General features: G+C 47.1%; 1 protein-coding gene across 1 annotated transcript in view; it reads left to right on the top strand.

Moving 5' to 3' along the window:
• Positions 1-2440: 2440 nt before the first annotated feature.
• Positions 2441-14788, top strand: part of LOC142583652 (uncharacterized) — a 36521-nt gene continuing 24173 nt past the window's right edge. The window contains exons 1-2 of the mRNA XM_075694144.1: positions 2441-2542; positions 12497-13218. Of these exons, the coding sequence (XP_075550259.1) occupies positions 2441-2542; positions 12497-13218 (824 nt within the window). The remainder of the gene's footprint in view (positions 2543-12496; positions 13219-14788) is intronic.

The following is a 14788-nucleotide window of genomic DNA, read 5'->3' as shown; positions in this document are numbered from 1 at the left end:
GCATGCCGCCGCAATTTTCGACCAGCCACCTCAAGATAATTAAGGGAAAGCGCACCAATCGCCCCCTCTTCATCCGGTTATCGATATTCAGTGCACTGGCTCTGCCCCAGTGAATCGCTCTCCACTTGAGTGTTCTCCTCTCCTTTTGTCAGCCAATTAGATACGACAAGCCGCTCAGTTTAGGCAACGTTATTCGTTCTTCAAGCAAACAAAATTGACCTCCTATGAGCGAGGAGAGCGTTTGATTGGTCTGTTCAGACAACCCTGCGGGTGACCGCCCGGTGCTTGCGTTGGTGGTTACGCAAATTTGACGTCAGGAGATTGGAATAGAAACATATTGGAATTGTTTTACATTATAGGGCCTTTGGTGTCAGGTACAAGGCTGCGATAGGAAACGTTGATTTCTGCTGCAGCGGCGCTACCGAAAATCATGTTGCGCTCATGTGAAGTATTGCTTTGCAAAAATGAATATTTCCAGTAATCTTCCGAGTGGAGTGTACTCAATAGTAGTGGCTTACCGTCACCTGTGAAAGCGCTTGCCAACTTGTACGCTGAAGTAACTGAAGTGAAAAATCCGTTTTAAACCATTTCACTTATCCGGTGACGCGACGCCTTTGTTATAGTCACCGCTGAAGCAATCACAGCTGTTTTGCAGGAACTCCTCCTTTGTCATGCTGGATCCTAATGCGGTAACTACTACGAGGAGCACCGAGTTCTATGCTATGGCTATGCAGTTGCGTCTAGATTTAAATTACCCTCCCCGAACAGCTGGTCCTAGCTGTCACAAAATATTTGCGGTGCACAATAACAAATAACATTGTAATTCTTTCGCCTGATGTTGAAGTGTAGACGTTCACCTAAAGGCAGTCCTTCTTTTTCTTTTTTTCTATAATGTTAATAGACTTTCTCGCTAGCCCACTGAAAAGCAACTTTTGTTTGCTTGGAAAACGAATAACATTGCCTACGCTGAACGGCTTGTCGTATCTAATTGGCTGACACGAGGCGAGGAGAATGGTCAAGGGGAGAGGGATTCGATGGGGCAGAGCCAGCGCACTGAAAATCGATAACTGGATGAAGAGGGTGGTGGCGGCGTCTGCGAGTGGTCGGCTTTCCCTTACTTAGCTTGCGGTGGCTGGTCGAAAATCGTGTCGGCATGCAACGGAAGCTTAACAATGACGCTAAAACGGACCCTCAGCAAAGAAGAGTTGGCAGAGTGAGGTGGTAAACTTGCCGAAAATGCTCGAAAACTTTACACCGCCACGCAAAAAGTTTTATTATGCGCAAATACACCCATGCTCTCCGGCAGGTGCGAGTAGCCAGCGCCTGAGCGATCGGCGGCAGCCATCGTTTATTCCTTTCAGAACGGGGCAGCCTGCGGCTATTCAGAAGAAAATTGAGTTTTGTTCGGCATATTAATGCATCTTTAATGCGTACACGTCACTTTGACGCGGTGAGCTTTAGCGGTTTTGTGACGTCGCGTGATAGGCAGGTGAAGTGGGTGCAGACCGAAAACTTTTGACCAACAGCCTGAGGCTAATGGCGAAAAGGCGTCGAATCAGAAATAACTGTTCTTTTTTTCTGTGAAATCATGCATAATCAGTGCGCACACATCCTATCAGATGGGGAGGTATCGCGGTTTTCGTGACGTGGCGTGACAGACAAGTTAAGAGGGGGTGGTCGAAAAAAGTTTTTGACCAATCGTGGAGCGCTGATAGCAGAATTGGAATAGAAAAGTTTGGAATAGTTTTACGCTATAGCGCCCCAGCTTGAATAATTATACCCACGAAGAAATGTTGGTGATCCATCATTTAAAGTAGTCAAGTTGCATTTACTTACGGCGCCCTCAATAGCATTACCACGTTCATCACAGTGGTCACTGCCGAGATAACGTTGTGTGCATTGAAGTCTCCGCATATAAATACATTAGAATGAGCTATTTTGAAGATATCCACTAGCACTTCTACTGAAGTACGATTTGAAGGTTGTACATATAGATTAATCACTGTTATGCACAGTTCCACAAAGGATACGTTACGTGCGAAGGATTACGGAAAGTGTGCATCACTGGAGTGCATTTCACAAGATGGCAAGCCCTTTCTGACGCACAGGACCACTGTGCTAACAGTACCTTGACCGGAGGCCTTATATACCACATAATTCGAGAGGCGAAAGTCGTCACTGATTCCCGCCTCTTGAATGCAAAGTATGGGAAAGGTTTTTTGCACAACCAGTTTACGAAATTCAGCACGCTTCCTTCGAAGACTGTTGGCATTCCACTGAAACAAAGATACATTTCTTGTAGTGGTTATTCATGTACAGCTTGCCGCACTTTTGGACCGGATTGTTGGCACTATAGTGCTTCCAGGGCCAACAAGGATTTGTCTTCCGTCCACTTAATGTCCAAGCGTTTCTGGTAGGAATACTTTACCTACGCGTCTCAATGGGTGAATCCTCTCGCATTCCTCTACTGGATGTGCTCAGTGATATCTGGATTCGCGGTGCAGCAGCCACATGCCTCATCCTTTTGCGAACATTTGCTCCGGTATGTCTATGTCCATAGGCAAACAGCTCCTGTCTGAAATAGCAAGTCACTGCCCGTTGTGTTGTACAGATTTTCCTTTCTAATTTCCTTTTTCCCCATTCTTGTAGATATTCATGGTCTTCAATGTGACTGGCGTCGCAACTGCTTCGCACGTCGCTGTTGTTCTCTATTCGTACGTTCGCTCGCTCAATCGTTCGTTTGGGCTATTCGCTCAGGTTTATATTATGTGTGATTGTTCCCGCACAATAATTTCTTGAGTAATTACTCACGCGCAGTTTCTTGGATATTTACTCCCTGGTGACGAGACTATTTGTATGCGACTAATGCATTACACCTGATCGGTTCGCACGGCTCACTCTGCTTTACGCTGTCTTCAAAACGATGTACACACTCCTATAGCATAGTTATGAATGCTTGAAGATTGCCAACAGGCACTATATCTTTAAATAGCCTCGTACGCCGTTTTACGCCTACAGTGCCGTGACCGCAGGGCACACTTTCAAAGAATATAAGTGCACACTCGGCATAGTATATCATTATTACACTTCTCACATAGCCTTTTCTCGTCACCTTACAGAACTCTCGCATGATACCTTTTTTGTGTTACTTATATGGTTCAGATAAATGTCCGCACTGGAAGGAGCTCCGTCAAAGAGAAAACAGAGAAGTTTCCGAGCAAAAAAAAGACACACCCTTACTTACATATTGAAAACGTCAAGAACAGAACAATCTTCCAGAAAAATATAGCACATCTGCAAATGCACCGGAAGTTTGTCGATGCCAAAGGAGCAAAAATAAATACTTAATGGACATAAATGCACATAAATATTTATACCATAATGCATAAAATATGCTTACGCCTCATGTGAATGAGGCGCTATAACCAAGTATTTACAACGCTGCTGCTGTTCTTCAGTTGCTTATTTCTTTGATAAATCAGCAACAGAATGACAAGCACACATTCGCTAATCAAAGAATGTGCAGAAACTAGTCGCGATTATTCTCAATGCAAGTGAATAAGCCAGACGAACGGACAACTCTCCTGTCCTCCTCCTCCGGGCTTTCTTCACAACTCGACGTTGCGAGGGCTTACGCAAGATATTGCCCAACTCCATTTCCGCAACTAGGTTGCGCGACAGCACAAGTCCTTTACCCCTACGCCTTCGGCGGTGAGTCCAGGGACGGAAACAAGCGCAACGAAGACAACCTGATACGCATACTGCACATTCGATCGGCTGCGAAGCTACGTTTTCAGCACGAACACACGCACAAGGCCCAGTGCGAGAATAAACAACGTTCTTTACAATTTCAATGGAAACTTGCAAGTATGCCTAGACCACAGCACCAAGCGAACTTCACACAAGACGACACCCACGAAGCGATTTCGCAAACATCGCAACCACCGCCGCACATTTCTTGAAACGATCCAACGCTTACCGCACAGTACGTTCATACACATTGCTATTTCAGAATCATGTTATATCCGTTTGAAGAAACAAGAACAACTATTACTGTTTCGCCGAACAATACATGAGATCTTGCAGCGAAAAACTCAGTCTTTTACTCAACGCTTGCCAGCAGTGTGTCGGCACTCTGGAAGGTATATGACCCCCGCTACTTTATGTTGCCGGCATGCCGCGTAGATTTGAGGTATTGTAAAATTTTCTGGTGACTGCTCTGTTCCCTAAGAACATTCGGCGCCATCCAGTGGTTCAGTCAGGAGGCCTGCGCGTGGTCTCCGAAAATTATGGCGTGCCGTAGCGTGCGAACGTTGAAACGCGTCATGCGGCAGCCGGGCTTCTCTCTCGCGCGGCTTTCTGGAGAGGCTGCGCCATCTAGTGGGGTTGTTACGAAGTCCGCGCTTGGCCTGCGGGAAGAAAAGCGTGACGCGCCAGTGCGTGCAGACGCTGAGAATTGTTCTCTAGCTTGCCGCATACTCAGTGTGATACATCCAGTGATCCTAGTTGACGGAAGGTTCACTGAAGAGCAGTATGTATCCAATGCATTAATGACGCAGCTTATTTTACACGTTTATTGAAAAGTGGCACACGCCCAGGGCAGCTGAGGCGCAGCCTGCCAAAGCGTCGGGCACGCGTCGGGCACGTCCTTCAGGCACGCGTGTTAAGTGAGATAGCTTCCATCCAGTACCAGATAAATTTAAAGGTTTTTTTTTTGGTCATTGTGCAGCAGCACATACACAGTGGCACATGCACAGTGACTTAAGTAGACATCCAAGAGGTTCTTTAAATACCCGCACAAAACGGACAGGCACATATCCAGTCCACCAAATCAGCGTCAAAGAGTATCATTGAAGAGCAGTGCATACGCAATCCCACATCTACAGTGACCGATGTCAGTGGGAATGGCGTTCGTTGAAGAGGGTGCGTATGTGCACACTGACATATAGTAACTCAAGCTAGTCTGAAGATTTGTTTCGAACCCTGTTGCTTAAACACAGCAGCCCGGTGGTGTAACTATTGTACCATAGAATAAACAGTGCCACGGTGTGTGCGTGTGTGTGCGCGTGTGTATGCGCGTGTGTGTGTGCGTAACTACGACTTGCAGATGCCAACTGGGGCGACTTGCCATGTGCCACTGGATATGTGGCGCTCTAGAATGACGAAAAATATTCCATAAATTTCTCAGTTGCTAAGCGGAATCGTACCGCCTTCACTAAGGTTCCTCAAGAGCACCAACTCGACGCATTATCATCGTTGTGTTACAAATGCATTGGTTATGCGCTGCTTTTCAAAGAACGCCTTTCACGCCAGCGCTTTAGCAACCTGCACCATGTATGCAGCGGGTATGTGCCGCTGTTCAACGAACCTGTGGCCAACTTCATGGAGTAGTCATGGAGTATGTGGCACTTAGTGTGGGGCAAGCAAGGGAACAGTTCTCCGTGCTGGCGGGCCAGGTTCTCTCGCTTCTTGCCTTTTTTTTTCGGGCAAAACTTCCAGCTGCCGCGCCAGCTGCGCTATCTGGGTGCCCAAATCCCCACTATCTTGCTCTTCAGTTAGCTCGGCCTCATTCAAGATGATCCGAGCGGGCCGAGAGACTGATCTCAGTTTCCTACGACGGGACTGATTTGGACGATCGTCATTGGCTCTGGCGTACGGTATTCCGCCAGTGTTAACTCTGGAAAGCAATTTTAAGGCAACATAAGCTTCAGTGCGTCCTGCGTAGCACTTAGCGTAATGCTACGAGCTGATGAACGCCGCTGGTCGGGCACGTCGGCGATATAGGTCATGCTCATCCGACTTGCAGAGTCCACTTAGGTAGCGGAGATGTCCTTTCGGGGCTGCTCTTCCACGCTCAGGGATTGTTTTATACAATACATTTGCAGGTGCAGGTATTCAAGTTCATAACTCCTGTAGTTGCACGCGGCACGCTGTTTATATTTATTTCGGCGCATAGCGCAGCCATTGTATCAGATTCTTTAGTAGTGTCTGGGGACGTTCCAGGGTGACCAGGTAAGCCTCGTAGTTATCCAAGCGCGCTGGACAGCAAGTACATTGTGCGAAGCAGTTTGCAGTTCTTGAATAATATTTGTGGGGGAGACCCGACGCATCGCTCTGTTTGGTCTGAATGCGGAGCATGCCTCCACTGGATGTTCTTCAGTTGTCTCTGTTATTCTTATATCGCCGATCTACTGCGCATCATCGAGATTGCCAAGGTGGACTGTTATAGAGGTCGAGGCTTCATGTGCCACGAACCCTTGGTGCATGATGCAATATGTGCATAATGGCGCTTTAACGTTTCGCGGCATTTCTTGCTGTACATGTGCTTGTATTTCCACTCGGATACGTACGTTTGGCACGTTAACGGTCCATGGCATTCACCAACAAAGACATGTTCGGCGTGATGCGCGGACGATTCAGCGAGCCATTGTGCGACTGCAAGCAATACACAGTCACAGGCTCGTCAAAATTTCACTACTGTTACCACTGCACCGGCATCCACGCGAGGATACTTGACTCTGGTAAGTGTTTTTCGTTCCAAATGCGTTCGCCTGCGATGCTAGCTTTTCGAACGTGCGCAGCGTTTAGAGGCATTTAAGATTAGCAGCAGGTGTAGCGCCGTAATCACCATCGGGCACAGGAAAAGATTATAGCAAATCGAAGAAAGTGAAGGCTTTAAGCGGCAGGTGGACAAAGGCGGTCCTACTAAAGTTGTTCAGCAGTTCGGCACGAATACGCGCAAGTAGAGGAAGTTCGAAGCAAAGGGCACCGGCAGAAGAGTCGATCAAAGCTGAATGCGCCGTGAGAAAGTCGAGTCCGATGATTAGCTCATGGGGACAATTGGTTAGCACTGTAAAAAGAACTGGAACGTGGCGGTCGGCGATGCTAATGCGGGAAGTACACATTCAAGTGACGTCAACAGTGCTGCCATCGGCCACGGGTACGGCTCCTGTACTAGCAGGCGTGAGAACTTTGCTCACTCGACGACAAAGGTTACAACTCATTATGGGCACCTGGGCTCCAGTATACATTAACGCCGGTAAAGGGGCACCGTCGGCGTGAACGTCAAGTAAGTTCTGGTTCTGTGGGAGCGTTAATGGAGGATTTCGACACGACGAAGATAATGCAGCACTACCCCCAGGATGTGCATGGTCTAGTTTCCCGTCCGGGAGGTTTCATAATTGGTCGGCGACGAATAGCGGCGTGGCTGGGGCGACGGGGACCGACGGCGCTGAGTTGACGGTGAGCGAGCAGGTCGACTGTCATCGACAGATAGGTCAGAGGTTAGAGGCATACGGCGACGCGAGTGACGGCGCGGGCCGACATATGGGTGTGGAGACGGGGAAAAGGAGCTCGAATACGGTGACGTCCAGGAAGTGCGGCAGTGGTGAGCGACGTGGTCAATTCGGAGGCAACGGAAGCAAGTGGGCTTGTCGTCCGGAGTTCTCCACTCGAAAGGGTTGCGGTATCTGGGAGGGGAATAGATATCGCTCTGGAGGCGTAACTGTCGACAACGATTGGGCGTCAAGTCGGGAGACGGAGCAGGGAACAGGAAAACCTAGGTTTGAAAATTCTTGCCGCACAACTGCCTGAATGAGAGAGATTGCTGGGGCTGGTTAGTCAATGGTTGGAGGAAGCGGGCGTGGATGGAACGGCGCAAGACCTGTAGCCTCGAGCTCGCGGCAAACAATACTGGTGACGTGTTTATTTAAGGGTGGTGAAGCGGTAAAGTCGACGCAAGACGACGTCGCAGCCGTGGTAGGCAGCCGGGATAACTGTGGAATGACGCGGCGGCTTTTCGCGAGGTCAAAGCGGCGGCATTCTTTGACAATGACGTCGATGGTGGACACATTGTTGAAGATCAACAAGTTGAACGCGTCGTCCGCGATTCATTTGAGTACGTAGCCGACTTTGTCAACGTCGGCCATTTTATCGTCAACATTCCGGCAAAGAGGGAGCCCGTCTTGTATGTAGGAGACTTACGATTCTGTAGAAGACCGAACTCAGGTAGCAAGCTCTTTTCTAGCAGCCAGCTACCTACCGGTGGAATTTGCAAAGAGGTCGCCGAGCTTCTCCTTGAAGTAATCCCAGCTAGGGATCTCATCCTCGTGTGTCCGGAACCAGACACGAGGAGTTCGGCCCAAGTAGAATAGGACATTCGCTATCAAAATGGTAGGGTCCCAGTGGTTGTTTTTGCTAACATGTTCATACAGGCTGAGCCAGTCTTCAACGTCGACATCATCTGGGCCGGAGAATATGCTAGGATCGCGTTGATCGGTAACCATAACGTACATTGTTGTCGGGGTCGCAGGAGTAGAAGCAAACGAGGTGTCGTCACCGGGAACCATGGCGGAAAGCAGGACAGTGCGGCCGCTGCGGTGATTCGTGGCTAGGACGGGGAACGGCACCTTTCACCAAAATGTTACGCGAACGAAGGATTACGAAATTGAGACTATTTACAAAGTATATTTACATAGGATAACTGCAGCACTGGTCAGTTCAGCCGACAGCTCAAGAGCCAGAGAGCGTCTTCATCGGGGCGCCCGTGTGCATCGTCCACAAGAAACACACAATATGCAAGCATCAATATGTTAAATCACAAAAGCACTAAAAATGAGCATATTTCAAGCCACAAGCATCGCATGCGTAATGCGAATACGTGGAATGGTTCCCCTCCAGCGGCAAGTTGTCTTTTCATCCATTTTCATTGCCATTATTTTTACTCCTTTCCTCAATTCAATTAGAAAGTACAAGTAATTTCTCATATGTTGTCCTTGGTGTATATGTTGGCTTTTCATGATACGATTAATAAAAATCGGGCTCCTGGTTAACCCCTTTTCTTCTCGTAGCCACTACAAGAAAGGTAAAGGAACACTGAGTCTAATTTGCCGAGTGTAATTGCAGCACTGAGTGAAATTCAAATGCATAATTTAGAGATTAAATCTAATCGGGAAAAAATCACTTAATAATTGCATCTTTCCTATACTCAAGGAATTTCAAGCGCATTTACTGTAAAAACGCATTTATCGACACCCTTCTTCAAAAGGGTGATATTTTTGCAATAAGAAAACTGTACATCGTTAAGGTATTTCCTGAAACGTGTGATATCCAAATACCATAAAGATTATTGCGGGTGGAGCGATGACGCGTGTCAATCTGCCACCCTACGTATAGCGTTAAATGTCACACAGTTTTTCATTTCATTGAAAGAATTGCTGTTCAAGTATAAACGACTTGTCCTGACTGCACAGCTCAGTATCCTGCAATTTAAGAGGAAGCAATGACTGCCTGAAGGCCATCAGTACTTAGAAAGAAAAAAAAAGAGCGTGATCAAAAAAGCGTGAACACAACAGAAGGACCTCCTAACCTCCTAACTAATATTTTTAAACATACACTGGCCAGAAAGAAATACCAACGCAAAGAGCAATACAGAATAATTTTAATACCTACTAATTTTATAACTCATTTCAATTACTGACCCTGCCTGTAACGACCCTCAAGTGAGGCTTAACAGCATGAATAAATAAATAGCAATGCGTTTATCGTTCCTTCGTAGAAACGTAATTTTCGTCAACTCCTTTAGCTGCGCAGCTACATTTCCTAATAAAAGAAGGGGTATCGGAGGCACGAAGGCGTAAGCTACCATAGTACAAGGGGTTCTCGCTCAATTACAGAGGCAGCTTTTCGTAGTTTCCCGCCGTTCTAGCGATCTAGGTGAAAGCACCCTCTCTCCGTGACAGCTGTCTTATGGTGTCCTTAAGGGCCATGGAACTACTTGCAAGCGCAAGTTTATGCTCCATAACGGGACGTGTCGATCTCCGAGAGAGCTCAGCATTTCAAAATTATTGATTAGTTTCAGTTTTAGTTTATTGCCCCTGAGAAGGTAAACAAATTGGATTTTACATAGGCAGCGACGTCTGAGAGCAAACGAATTGCTTTCTTGCCTAGATCTTCACAAGTCTGTTACAGAATAAATTCAACTCAGTTCAGTTCAATCTGTTGTAATGTGTGAACCGAAGATGTATCAGATCGGTGCGTATTATTCCTATACAACTAACGCCCCTACGTATATTTGCGTCCGCTTTTATCGGAAATTTAAAGTCCAGCTTCTATGCAGGAATTTATTTCCTTTATTTGAGTGTTATATTGGGTGACCCAGCTATCATGCACGAACCAAAAAGAATGAAAACCGGAATATTCTACGCGAATAATACGTAGTGAATGTTCTTAAGAAGCTTCTTAAGAAAACGCCAGTAATGTTTGGTCACTGACGCGATCTGTGAAATAAACGCAATGAGCTAACTTTTTAGCTGCTGTTGTAATTTCCAAGATGCCAATTAGTCGGTCGTAGAGGGGCGTAAGGGGCGTAACAATGAAGTGTACTAAGCAAGGCACACATCCTACGTTCATTTTTTTCCGTCAAGCAGACAAGGCCCACGAATATAAGACTTGGACCCACGCAACAGAGCACGCGCAATACCAGCACCATAAAAAAAAGAAATATCATGGGGAAAGCTAGTTTGTGCATTACTGTGCCGAGTGGCAGCGATAACAGCAAGCGTGTTCTTTGCAGGAAGCGTCAACGGTGCCTCTCAAAGGAACGTTTACACCTTTTGAGTCGTATCTTGCCACACAACAATAAACGTCGTCTGGGCCGCTATATTGTAGCGATGCCTGATGCCTTATTCTATGCTATTCTTATCATCCACCACACACGGCCGCCTGATCGCGTTGATAATGTGGGCAGACCGTCGCTCTGACCAGTGGCCAAGCGCGAAAAGCCTGAAAAGGCAGTGAATCGGAAAAGGCATCGCTACAAAATACCGGCCCTGGTCTTGTCCGCATTTCCTTTCTCTAACGCTGAGAGCCCGGTACTTCCAAGTAACGAATGGCATGCGCGTTATCAGCATGACATATCATTGCCAACAGGAAAGTAACGGACGCGGCGTTTTCAAGAAGGGAAACGCAAGCAAGGCAGATGACGATTATTGTTGTGTGGCAGCTGTACACCCCAATGGATGTAAACTCTATTTAGAGTGCGCCGGCGATTATTGCGCATAAAGGTCAACGAAATGCGCTGCCCTGAACAGCTCGCTCAGCGCCGCTGGGACTCTGGACTAAGGCCTCCATCCAACACAGGAATGCGGCACCCCTACGGGCACTGCTAAAATATTCTTCTCTCTTTTCTCGCTGCATGAGACTGTTTGATGCAGTTGCTGTTCCGTGCGCACGGGCTTGCAGTCACGTGGACTTTGTCATATTTCGCAGACTTTCTCTATTTGGGGTAAAAAGTAAACACCTGTGTGTAGCCTACTTAGCAGACGTAAATTTGACTTAGCTTACACTTCTCTACAATCCCCTAACTACATTTTCAAATTTAAACGGCCAATAAAAGCTCACATAAATACTACTCTCTCGCTACTGAATGTCAGTGATCATAAATTGCTGGCAGTTTCTCAAAAGTACTGCACCAAGGTGCACTTTGCCATACGCACTTAGAATAATCAATATCCTCTTTTTTTTTCTTTGTATCTCGGTGCAGGATAGCTCAGGTAGCCTATGTAAGCCCGTGAGCTGTTAAGCGTATTTACATTCTTCGCACATATAAGCTCGTAGCCGTTCCCAGAAATAGATTCATCACTATTACGCAACGCGCGGTGCACCACGTATCACTTTATTGCCCCTACCTTCACTCGAGTCCTTCAGGAGAGTAATTCTCAAGGTGAGGGTGCGGCCTTTATTCCAGTTCAAAGCGCGTAGAACCGTATAACACAGCACTGCACTTTCGCTTGGTCCGTCACGGTGTCGCGCGGAATACCAAAGCGAGTGCGATTCTCCGCCTCATTTATTGATACCACGTGTCCACGGCTTCAGGCAAGAATTCTTCGTATATATAAGGGCTCCAGAACAAAGCAAGTTTAGCAGTTGGCTCAGCGGCAGCTCTAAAGTCACCATGGTAAGCAGCACTGTCTCGAGTTTTCTCTGTAGCAAAATCAGTACTGAACGATTTCGATGCAACTGTTCCTTCCGAAATTATGTTGCATGTCGCAGCATTATTGTCGAAGTCATTAGTAGACTTACTTAACTCCCAATATGAATACACGCAGTTGCTCAAATTTATGAACAATCAATTTGATTATGCAACAGGGGCTAATGAAGTGTACGGTAACAACGACTAAGTTCCAGGACGCTTGAAACACCTACTAGCGCAGAGAAATTTTCTGAGCGTGCTCTACCAGCGCCAACACTCAATAAAGTTTAAGAGCCACCCCACTGCTAATATGATTGAAGCTCAAAGAACCCTAGAAAGGACGTACTGAGGACACGCTATCTCCTGTTCAATTAGTAAAAACGTCCGCATAATTAAGTCCATCAAATATAAACAATGCTTCGGTGCCTAAATACCAGTCCAAAATATCAGCAATAATCTGGTTCATCTTCAACGTTTAAAAGTTGCATGAGGGAACGCTAAGAACGGACCCTCGTATCTACGCAGATCCGTGCTTGCGTCCTTTTGGCTCTCGCCACCAGCGCTTTCGCTGGCTACGCTGGCTATGGCCACGGCTATGGCCTCGGCTACGGCGGCTACGGTCTTGGTTACGGTCTTGGCTATGGCGGATTCGGCTATGGTCTTGGCCACGGCGGTTTTGGCTATGGTCTTGGCCACGGCGGTTTTGGCTATGGCCTTGGCTACGCCGGCTACGCCCCAGCTGTGGCCCACGTCGCCCACGCTGCCCCAGCCGTTGCCACTTACGCCGCTGCTCCAGCTGTGACCAAGGTCGCCACCACTTACCACGCCCCAGCTGTCACCGCCGTTGCTCACGCCCCAGTCGCCACCGCTGTCGCTGCTCCAGTCGCTACCTACGCTGCTGCCCCAGCCTTCGCCGCCTACCACGCACCAGCTGTGACCACTGTGGCCCACGCCCCAGTGGCCACCTACGCCGCTGCTTACCACGCCCCAGCTGTGGCCACCGTCGCTCACGCCCCAGTCGCCACCTACGCCGCTGCCCCAGCTGTCGCCACCACCACCGTCCACCATGCCCCAGCTGTCTCTGCCTACCACGCTGCCCCAGTCTACGGCTATGGCGTTGGCACCCTCGGCTACGGTGCTGGCCACTACGGTTACGGCCACGGTCTCCTCGGCTATGGCCTGAACTACGGCTATGGTCTTGGCTCTCCCTACCACTACGGTGCTCTGCTCCGCAAGAAGAAGTGTAAGTATACGTCTCCTTATGTCTTTTGACAAGTATCTTATTTCAATTCCACAACTGAACATGTGTAATCACGTTGAAAGAGAAACTGCCCCTACGGCAACAAAGAAGTTGCTAATCATCGTATCACGCCTTGCAGTGACTAAAACAAATCGTACAGTACCGACTATGTTGTATTTTCTTTGTAAAGCTATACCCCGCAGCTCAGCGAAGCCCTATGGCAGTCAAAAACCTCCTTCTAAAAAAGTAAGATGAAGTCATCAGGCTAGGCTACGCAAACAGCAATGAATGTAGAAAGCTCAGTGCAGGATACTGCCCAGTTACATGCGAATATTATAGGTGGGTTTCTGTCAACGAATTCACCGTTGTATATTGTTCTAGTTCCGTCTATTTCTATTTATGCGATTTGTTCATATCGATGTAACATTGCAGGTACAAAAATAATTTGACTATTGTCCTGTAGTCGTAGAGGCCTAGAGGTATTCTTTACATTCGAGTCGTTTTACTGTGGCCAGTATCTAAGATGATACACTTTTCTGTTTCCCCTTTTCAGAAACCAATCGACTCTAATTTATTTGAAGGAGGAAAAGAAGGCAAATCGTAAACACCCACTTCAGTGTCGCTCCAGGCATCAGCGAAGACTTTTAAAATGGATGAATAAAATTTGTCCGCACCGCAATATGTCGATGACTCCTGTCATTTATGTTTCAGATTTTGCTGTGTCTTACGAACCAAAATTGCGGTACCCATGTGATTTTGCGTATGTGCGTCCTGTCGGTGTTTGCTACACTGAGCGATAATTTGGGTATACAAATGTTTTTTTTTTTTTTGGCGCACGCTTTGCGTTGGTGTCTTGTACACAGATTCGATTCCAAATGCACTGTTCATAAGCAGCACGCCCAAGTCCACGAGTAGGGCAACCAACCGATGAAGCTTGTGCTCTTGCAAAGTATCGCTTTGCAAAAGTAAACATAAACGCCTACGTTTCGTTACGCCGCGAACAGAAAGGGCTCGTAGTGAGCTGCGAAAGCACTTACAAACCTATGCATTGAATAAACCCAACCCAAATGTTTATTTTAAACACTTCCATTAACGAGGGCCCTGTTACGCTAGTTTTAGAGGAGACCGCTAGAGGTGACCGCAGCATTTTCCCAGAGACTCCTCGTTTGTTAGGTTGGGTCTTAAAGCATGAACTTCTTGTGAGGAAGAATGTATTCTTGATTATGAGTATGCAGTTGCGGTCCCTAGCTAGAAACTAATGCTGCTGTAGCGACGGGCTCTCACTGTCATGAAGTCAAAAGCACAAATAAAGCATAAAACCCAAAGAATCTTGTAGTTTGTTTGCCTGATCTTGAAGTGCGAAATAGTCTTTTTGCGAGAAAGTTAAGGAACTTTGGCCCCTTGCCCAATGAAAGAGCAGCTTTTCGTCAACTGCGATGCTTTCCTTTCGAGGAACCCGCATGGGATTCCTTTGTGACAATTGCTACGATTGGGTGGATGTCTCATTTTATTTTAATTAATATATAATTTTTAGTACAAATCATATACTTACCACACACAAACACACGCAAGCAAAA

The sequence above is a fragment of the Dermacentor variabilis genome, chromosome 5 (assembly GCF_050947875.1).
Source record: "Dermacentor variabilis isolate Ectoservices chromosome 5, ASM5094787v1, whole genome shotgun sequence".
In the NCBI taxonomy this organism is placed as follows: domain Eukaryota; kingdom Metazoa; phylum Arthropoda; class Arachnida; order Ixodida; family Ixodidae; genus Dermacentor; species Dermacentor variabilis.
This window is presented reverse-complemented; position numbering and strand designations above follow the sequence as displayed.